Genomic DNA, 10,018 nt, shown 5'->3' with positions numbered 1-10,018 from the left:
AGCATTTCCATCAGGTTTCTTCTTTTTCAGTCACTCTGCTATAGATTTGTTGCTCTGCTTATGCTGTTGCATGACTTAGCTCAGGCCATGCTTTAGCTGTCAGACAGACGGCTTCAAATTTGAGTCTAGAATATTTCAGTATACAGAGGAGTTTATGGTTGACTCAATGACTGCAAGGTGCCAAACCCCATGGCTGAAAACAAAGTCCAAATGATCACACCTCCACCACCCTGCTTGACAGCTGGGATGAGGTATTTGGTTTTCCTCAAATGTGGTGCTGTGCATGATGGCCAGATATCTGTACTTTGGACTTTGGTGTCATCAGTCCAAATGACATTATTTCAGAAGTCTTGTGGTCTGTTCAGATGAAACTTGGCAGCAGAGCTTAAGATTTGCATTCCTTTTTCAAAAGAGGCTTTGTACTGGAAGTTCGTCCAAAAAGCCTGTAGAGTCGGAGATTGTTGCATTGTAATACCCCCATCAGCCTTTTTACATCTAAGGGGTAAATGATTATGTAGCTTCAAGCGACAAAAGAAACTTCAGCATACAAAACGTTCAACAGTTTTTCATTTATTCCATATTCACCTGTTGGCATTTGTCATAATTTTATTAGTATTTTGTTTCATTCATTAGTGGTTTAATACAACAGCGTGTACAGTGTCTCAATAACAACATCTGCTTTACAAAAAAACCAAAAAACAAATTAGCAACAACATCTGCAGTGCGTGGACTCTGGATACCAATAAAGTTTTTAGTAAATTAAAACGGGGACAGTGGCACTAACACAAAAATGTATTTTTTATGTCTTAAACAATATAAACTGACCATCATACTTTGATTTGCTAGGCTTGACCTCAGCTAATCTGAATGACTAAACTGCACCTCTCCAAGGTGTTTGTGCTTTCTGATGTATTTTCAATTAAATTATCTGACATATATTATGACCTGCTGTGTGCTGTAACATTTCATTTTGAGTGAAGCCTTTTATTACTCTGTTATTTAGCATTATTTATCTCTTTGTCTAATGCTGGCTGGCATTAGCTGTTGGTTTAGCACTCCACCTAGTAGCTGGAAAAAAAAGAGCTATGTGACTCCAAAAAACCCAACATAGTAGCAACTAAAATATTAACGCTTTAAAATGCTTAGTCCAAAATCAAGAGGTGGTACCACAGTGTCAATGTCATTCTTTTACATACAGTCTATTGGAGTTACTAGTTGCTAATAATTAATTATTAGGAATACTGAGAAATGTTTTGCAGATCTCTTATAGTTGTGAGAAAATCTTTTTTATAATAAAAGTAGTTTTTGTGAATGTAGCAGATGGCCAGCTGTCTTAAATAAAAGAAAATAGCCTTCAGTTGTTTAGAAAATGCAAAGTAGTCTTCACTGTGATCATAATAAACTGTGCAAGTCCAGGGTATTAACATAAAAGCTTCAAAACAGCATCATAAATAATATAGCAGAAAAGAAAACAGAGCAAACGCAGTCTGGAAAAAAAAAGGAAATTTTGCAGATTTTGAGTTAATTTTTTTTTGTGAAGAATGAAGTGTTTCCAGAGTCCAATCACCACGGCTGAGGACGGCTGCTTTATTGGCAGGAAAAACAACAAAATACAGCAAAAGGCACATTCAATAACGACGGCCTCGTTCCCTTTCTAAAAAAACAAACAAACAAACAAAAACAAAAACCCCCCCCCCCCAAAAAGATGCACAGCTAATAATGAATCAAAAAACTGAAGAAAAAAAAAACTATTTAAAAAAAAAAGCACAGTGCTGCTATGCACAAGAGAAACAACACACTCATGAGCATGGGAAGGAAGACACTTTTTCCCTTCAGACACCCACCCACACCAGGTTAGCATTCCCTTTATAAATCCCTATTTATAATCCCTATATGATTAACGCACACACACGCACAGCTGCTGCAGTTTCTTCCAAGGTCATTATTGCACCCGAGTTCAAGAAAGAAAAGTTATACAAAGAGTGAAAAGACCCCCGTTAGTTTCAAAGACGATCTAGTGTGAAAGGAATTAAGTATTGTGCTTCAATTATTTAAGCTTGTGTGTAAAAGTAGCCTCACTGCACACACTCACACAGAGCTTGGCATGTTCATGGAAGACACACATCTGTCTACAGCGGTTTATATACAAATCTTTCCAAACCACGTGGCAAGCAAACTACACGTTTTATAGCAAGTTGCAATGTTGAAGCATCCCCCCCCCGCCCCGCCCTTGTTAAGACCTAGTTTTTGTAATACATTACAACAAAGAAAACACCCAAGCCATGTCCCTTCCATTTCAAATCAAGTTTCACTTAAAAGGTAGAGGGAATGGGTTGCCATGTTGGGAGACCTCACCACCATCACGCACACGCACACACACGCACACACACACACACACACACGCACCTTTAAATCCCCCAACATGCACTGTGCTACCAAAGGAAATAAGGTTGCCAAATCAAGTTTCAAGTGTCTGCAGGTTGTATATACTAAGAGGGGAAATGGGTTACCAAGCTGCGCCAATATCCCCCCTTTTGTTAGAAGATAAAGGCAGTAACATTCTGTTCATTTTCACTAATATCTTGTTTTTGTTTTCAGTGCTTTTCCAGCTTTTTCACAACCTTAAAAAAAACAGAAAGACATTCAGCCATGGGAGGCGGCCCTCTGTGATGTACATTCAATGCGTTGTTATCACGTCACAGTGATGGAGAGTGATGCGGAAGACATTAAAGGCCGGGTGAGGATGGGTGGCTTAACCGGCCCGGCTCAGTCTGAGAAGGACTGAAGGGGAAAATGGAATTGAGCACAAAAATACAACCTGCTTCAACGTTTCTTGTACACAATTCCCTTACAAAACTTTTAAGCCAAAATTAACTCTCATTCCCACTAAGCAGACCCACAAATGGATCGATAGCAACCATCCAGCAACTGGAAATGTATTTTTCAAGCTTCAAAGATGATGGAGAGCATTTGATCTGAGAGCAGTGGATAACAGCATGTGCAGAATTATTTGTAATGTTACATTTTTTTCCTTTTAGCTGCATGATAAAAAAAGAAATGATCAATTTCATTATCACTTGTGCTCCTAAAGAGACCAAAGTCAGAATCCTTCCAGGCTGAAGAACACCAGGTCCAGTTAAAGGCAGAAGTTGGTGATGATGTAGATTTTTTTCTTGAACATCGTGAGGTTTAAGGCAGAGCCAAAGAAAATACACTAGTTCTCTGTAACTGGGGTTACAGAGCCAGAAAACAAACTTGTGAATATACTTTGTGTTAGGAGAAGATATCGGTACCATAACTTTTCTAAAACTGTAAAATCAAAGCTGTGAATTTACTGTTCAGTCTCTATTCCTACCTTCATCTGCTGCCTTGAGCTGCGGAAAATGTCAGAAAGGAGGCGATCATGCAGAAATGAGCTCCCTCCAAAGGCTGTCTGCGCTCTCCCTTAGAGGCAGATTGAGGAGCTCGGTCATTCAACTACACTCCTCTACAATGAAAGGAGCCAGTTGAGATAGCTATCTGATAGGAGGGAGAGTTTGTCTCTCAGCTTGGGAACACGGAAGTGTCCGCCAAGAAGAGCTGGAGGAGCTGGCTGAGGAGAGGGAGGTCTGGGTGTCTCTGCTTAGGCCGCAGCCCACATGACCGATTCTGGATAAGCTGCAGAAAATAGATGGATCGAAGTTTTCTGGTTTCTGTTTCTACTGACCAAACAGCCTGAAGACAATTAAGCCTTAATTGTTGGACTGCAAACAATGCCTCGGGCAAAGAACAGGAAGCTTTGGCCCAGATATCGAAGAGCTACAACAGAAGTCCCAAAAACATTAAGCTTGAAGCCAAAATCGTCAGGTAATAGCCGACGGGCTTCTAGATTTCCTCCTCATCAACGAATACCATGAAAGACCAAAACCAACAATCTATTAATCTATCGTTTGGTAACTAAAGACCTCCTGACACCTTTTCTAATTACTGAGACGATCATTGGTGGAAATCAGTGGGAAATATTGTTGAACTTTAAAAAACACAAGGCTCAGCAGGTTTCTGCCATTTATCGCAAATGGCTCTAATAGACGAGTAAACAGTTTTAGAAAGATGAGTTTTGTTGTTCGTTTTGATCTTTTTCTGTACTAAAGAAAAATATAACATGGCACCAGACTTCTGTTTGTAAGTCGGTAGGACGTGTGGACACGGAATTACATTTTGAGAAGCCTGTATGGTTATCTAACCAGATCCAGATAGCTCGATTAAAACTGAACTTTCAGGATGTACAACATTGCTTTTAAAAGGATGTCCTTCCAGCTAACATGCTACTCTGGACAGTTTCTTACATGGTTGTCTTCAGCCAAAATGTAACCACTAACACTAATCAGACTGCAAGCTTATCATCCAGTGTGCTTTTTCCAGTTTTAGACTGCCTAATTTGTTGTTGCTTTTTGAAGTTTTTTTTTTTTAACTTAACATAATACACCAGCCTCGTGGGGTTGTTGGCCAATTGTGTGGCTTGCTTTAGGTGTGGTGCTGCACGATGAGGTTGCGTAGCTGCTTGATGATGGTGTCGATGAGCTTCTGCCTGTCTCTATCTGTCTTCCTGAACTGGGCGAAGACGTTGTTCTTCCTGCTCGTCTCCTTCATCCTGGAGATGGGTTGTGGGTGGGTGAGCAAGAATAAACAGGGAGGAAAGAAGAGCCAATCAGAAATAAAAATAAGATTTTAAAGAAATCAATCAGGGACAAAAAAGGATCAATATTTACTGGGCTGTTCATTTCATGCAATCAGGAAAACACAAGTTTACGAGCATGCTCAGAACAAGCACACATCCCTGCTAAGGTCGCCTATTTGAGAAGAAAAAAACCTTCATTGTCACATATGTATCTCGGCATGTATTTTTTTTTGTATTCTTTAGCTGAACACTGGAGCGTTACGGACCTCCAGGAAGATCGGGGGCCCAGCAGACCAGACTAACCCCAGTAGGGTGCTTCCTCATGGGCAAAGAGAGACCACCAGGCCTGGCTATCTGAAGAGAAAAGGCTGTCTCTAATTAAGGTGCTCTGCCGCACAATGAATGAGAACATATGACTTTGTGCGTGTGTATTTTTTTTTTTGTTGTTGTTTCTTGCCTCAAGTCTTAAAAGTGTGTATTTACTTTCAGGTTTCTGTGTGAAAACTTGTGTGAAAACTTTTAGAGGCGGTGATCCACAAAGTCAGATTATAACTTTTTGAGTTCATGCAGGTTGTGTGTGTGGTTATCTTCCCTATTTTCATATCAGCTCGGGCTCTATGGCCCTACACTGATGGTACACAGATACAGGATGCGGGTGGTGTTGTAGCGATAACATCCTATGGTTAACAGCCATGGCGATAAACATCAGTATCATCACGACATGAGTTTATGTTCTCAGGATGTGTGAGAGTGAGTAATACGGAAGGTGAGATTGCACACACCCTTTTTAAAAAGGAAGAAGGTAAACAGCTTTAGTAAACCCGAGTACTGGTCTTGGTGTAAGTACATGCCTCAAACAAGCATCTCTCTCACTCACTCACTCACTCACTCACACACACACACACACACACACACACACACACACACACACACACACACACACGATACTCACGGCTTAAACAACCTGTCAAGAACATGAAGGAGGACAGGAGACAGAAAAGAGCAGATGGAGGAAAAGGTGGATGAAGTTCAAAAGTTCAAATGAGATTTGATGTAGGAATGCTGCTGGATTTCCACTGATCTGATGTTGGCTTTCTCATTAAAGGAGCTCTGCATAACCCACAAACCCCAAACCCATCCATTAACATACATTGTTTTTGCCCACTTCCTCATTTCCAATTTATATTGCATGTTTGTAATACTTGAATATTTCAGGTCATTAGAGAAGATAACCACAGTAAATGCAAAATGCAATTTTAAATTATGATTTAGTTTATTAAAGGAAAACGTTATCCAAACCTACATGGGTTGTGAGAAAGTCATTGTTCCCCTAAATCTAATAACTGACTAGAGTTGTTGCTGCCAGGGTCAGCACAATCAAGCATTTGTGTTAATTGTCAATGCGTCTCTTCTCTGTGGAGGAATTTTGGTCCACTCTTCATTGCAGAATTGTTTTAATTCAGAAAGATCGAGGGAGTTTGAGTATGAACATCCTGTTTTAAGTCACAGCAAAGCATCTAAATCTCACGTAAGTCCAAACTTTGACCGGGCCTCTTCTTCATTTTGTTTGAGCCTCTCAGAGGTGGACTCGCTGATGTGTTTTGGATCCTTGTTCTATTGCATAACCCACGTGAGCCTGAGATTCAGGACACAAACTGATGGTTGGACATTCTCCTTCAGGATTTTCTGGTACATCAAGCAGACATCGTGGTTCCATCAATTACAGCAAAATGTCCTGAAGCAGCAAAGCAGCCCAGACCTGCACATTACCACCACCATGTATGACTGCTGGTATGATGTTTGTGAAATACTGTGTTACACCACACGTAACCGGACTCAAACCTTACAAAAAGTTTGTCTCGTTAGTCCACAGAATACTTTCTCAAAAGTCTTGTTTTTTGGCAAATGTGAGACGACTCTTTATGTTCTTTGTGGTCAGCAGTGATTTTCTCTTTGGAACTTTCCTCCCGTCTCTTTCTGATTGTTGAATCATGCAGTTCTTTAGACGTTGCTCTGGGTTCTTTTGTGAGCTCATGGATGAGTCGTCGTTGTGTTCTTGGGAAGGTTCACCATCATTCCCTGAAATCCCAAAGCCTTGAAGTAGCTTTGTATCCCTTTACAGACTAACAGACATCAATGACTTTGTTTTTCAGCTGTTTCTTTAGATCGTCATGGCGTGATGTGTTGGTGTTTGACATCTTTTAATACAATTCACTTCGTCAGACAGGTTCTATTTAAGTGATTTCTCTATTCAACAGTTCTTGCAGTAATTCGGCGTGGGTGTGTGAAACTAAACTCAGCTTTCCAAAACATGTGGGTGCTCAAAGTTGACGTATTCAAACAGGGTCAGGTAGATCTGGATAGAATTTTTTCCTTAATATATGAAATCATCATTTAAAAACTGCATTTTGTATTTTTGTAATGGGTTATATTTGCCTAATGTTGACATTTATTTGATGATCTGAAAAATGGAAGTGTTACAAAAATGCAAACAAAAACATCAGTCTAAGAAATCAGGAAGGGGGCAAAATCAACAGCTTGCCCTTCCAGGTCATCTCCTTGTGCAACTTTCACTGCTGTCTGATCCCATTCCCAACACATGTACATCTGTAACCGGACAAACATCAACTTCTGTGTAAAATCAATCTGACTTTAATACTTGTATATCAAGGACAAGGGCTGGTTGTGAGAACTAGGTTTCACTATGGAATACCACAAATGAATCTCAATGGAAGAGTCCAAAATGTCCAAGCCTGATGTTGGGGGTACAGGGTCAGAAATTATTTTTCTTTCCTTTTAGACACTTTTAGGTTTGCGAACTACAAAAAAAATATACAATAAAAATAAATATATAAAATAAACAATTGGATCAGACTGTTGTAGAACATGGAGTTGTCTGAGGCACAATCCAGATTTGGCTCCAAGAAACTTAATCCTCTCCCCTAAAATAAAACTGTGCTGGGACACTGAAGGGGATCCAGCACACATCACAAGCGCTCAAGCTCAGAGTGGGATCTCCACTGATCTACAACTGCAAACATGCTGGATGTGATGCAGACCTTGATAAGGAAATCAGCCAAATTTGAGCCAGGCAGGGTTTACATTTTTATGTGTGGGGGGGGAACTAACCCAAATGTTGACGTTTTATCAATAGAAAGAAGTTTATGAAAATTCATAAAACTTAAAGTGAGGGCTTCAACTTTTTTTGTGAGATTAATTAACATGAAATTAACAGTAGTATAAAGCTGAGAAAACAAGGAAACTCTCACATTTAAGAAGCTGGAATCAGAAACTGTTTGGTCAGTTAATGGCAAAACAAGGATTTGAGTCATCCAAACAATGAGGCAACAGAACAATAGATTAACAGTAATGTGTGAATCCCAGAATGATGAATCACTACTCACTTCTCCAGCAGTGCCAGTGCAGTGTGTGGGTTGACTCTCAGGTATTTGCAGGTGGGTTTGCCGTAATCAGCCAGGTAGGTTGACCAATCCCACTGGGTGAACAAATCCAGTAACTAGAAAAAAAAAGTCAGAGGAAGAACGTGAGATTTAGGGAGTGTTTCTGTTTTACTCATAGGAAGATCTCAGATTTTGGAGATGATAAATTATCCATTAAGCAGTGATGAAATAAACACCAGCAGATCACTGATTCAGTCACTAACCCACCAACATGTTGCGTAACAGCTGGTGCCCACTTCAAAAACCAGGGAAACATGAACCTGTAGCAGCTCTGAAGATAAATATGTGGTGTTTTATACAACTACGATGTACTCAGATGGATTCAGAGCCAAACGTTTGTCTTGTGAACAGATGTGTGGCGCTTCCATAACCACATTTATCACAGCTTTTCTGGCCTTCTTTGCTCAGCTTGGCACCCCCACACCACCCCCTCACTCACAGCAGTGATAATCACGTTCATCACGACCTTGCTGTCGCATCTATGCCACTAGGTTAGTATATCAGACATGAGTGAGTCCTAAGGTATGCTCAGAAATACAGGTTTGGGAGTGTAAGTAATAGAGGTGCAGCTCGCTGTAAAAATCACACCAACTGTGCTCTCCTTGAAAAAGGCTGACAGGTGCGATCATGTCTCAATCGCAACTTTCAAAAACTTTACAAAGCTCAGAGGTGTCGATTTCATTTAGAGTGGTGGGTTGGATCAGTGAAATTCTCCTTGGTGTCAGTGTAAAGATTACAGATTATTAAGACATATTAAATACGTGGGAAGTGTTAATATATGAAAAAGAAGTGCAGTTTCAACAGTACGCCTGTTTTTCTACATAATGTAGAAATGCTGCTCTATGCTGCCCCGACTGTGCTGTAATTATAAAATGTTTTTGTTATATCACAGTAAGTCCTATTGTTATTGAATCTTTACTAGAAAACTAATTTCTATAGAAATATATAAACATTTTATATCTCACATTTAATGAAAAAATCTACATATGTGACACTAAAAAAAGAGCACTGCACACTAACTCCACATTAGCACACTAGACCCTCATCCCATGATTCCACCATGCTGGTGAAATCATGGTTCAACAAAACCTAGAAACCCACAGATGACGGTGAACCCGTTAATCCCGCTGGGTAGTACACCCCTCTGAAGACTGCTCAAAAACCGCGATGAGCCGAAGAGACCAACAGAGAAATGGTCAAAAATTCCCGCTGCCGTCCAGCTCCCTTTAGTTGCCACAGGAAACCTCATGATGTTGCTGTTTGCGTCCAGACTGCACTGTGAGTTATTACTCAGTGTGATTAATAAGAACATTAAAAGCACATTTGTTTGTGGGTTACTGCTTTAGTCAGATTATGCTTGCTTACAAGTGCCACTTGTGATGAAGATCAGTCCGCATGTTATATGAGTAACCACTTGTGAAGTCCGGGTAACTCCAAAGGAAATAGTATTAAGTTCTGGCACTTGCAGCTTGTGCCAACTTAATGCGGATGTTTATATCAGCACTTAAAAAATGACCAAATCGTCTCAAGAAACCTTTAAGTTCCCCACATGGAGACATTTTTACATTTAGGTAAATAAAAGCAACAACGCCAAGAAAGTAAACAGCAAACGGGTCAAGGGAAAGGAAAGAAAAGCAACAAGCTGGAGAGGTTGAGTCTTCTTCGGAATGGCCCACATTTCAAACAGTTGCATAACCTGCCGCTGCCCTGCTGAACTCTACCTAACACACACACACACACACACACACACACACACACACACACACACACACACACACACACACACACACACACACACAAACTGTCCCAGGCAGGCAGACCTGTAAGCCTGCAGACATTCACACACGCCGTCTCTCTATCTCTGTCTGTAAAACACACACACATATGAGCAGGAGCCCCA

At 40.4% G+C, this 10,018-nt stretch overlaps 1 protein-coding gene across 4 annotated transcripts in view; it reads right to left on the bottom strand.

The window, feature by feature from the left end:
- Nucleotides 1–563: 563 nt before the first annotated feature.
- The window catches only part of exoc6b (exocyst complex component 6B), a 125,490-nt gene continuing 116,035 nt past the window's right edge, over nt 564–10,018 (bottom strand). For 2 of the 4 annotated variants that reach the window (XM_005750540.1, XM_005750542.1), the window contains 3 exons: nt 8,062–8,174; nt 5,610–5,621; nt 564–4,630 (listed from right to left, as the gene is read on the bottom strand). In XM_005750540.1, the coding sequence (XP_005750597.1) occupies nt 4,504–4,630; nt 5,610–5,621; nt 8,062–8,174 (252 nt within the window). In that variant the 3' untranslated portion in view covers nt 564–4,503. The remainder of the gene's footprint in view (nt 4,631–5,609; nt 5,622–8,061; nt 8,175–10,018) is intronic. The other 2 variants (XM_005750541.1, XM_005750543.1) reach the window with 1 other exon arrangement.

The sequence above is a fragment of the Pundamilia nyererei genome, unplaced genomic scaffold (genome assembly GCF_000239375.1).
Source record: "Pundamilia nyererei isolate P.nyererei 1_Seehausen unplaced genomic scaffold, PunNye1.0 scaffold00277, whole genome shotgun sequence".
NCBI classification, from domain to species: Eukaryota; Metazoa; Chordata; class Actinopteri; order Cichliformes; family Cichlidae; genus Pundamilia; species Pundamilia nyererei.
Note: the sequence above shows the minus strand (reverse complement) of the source record. Positions and strands in the feature narration are given on the sequence as shown.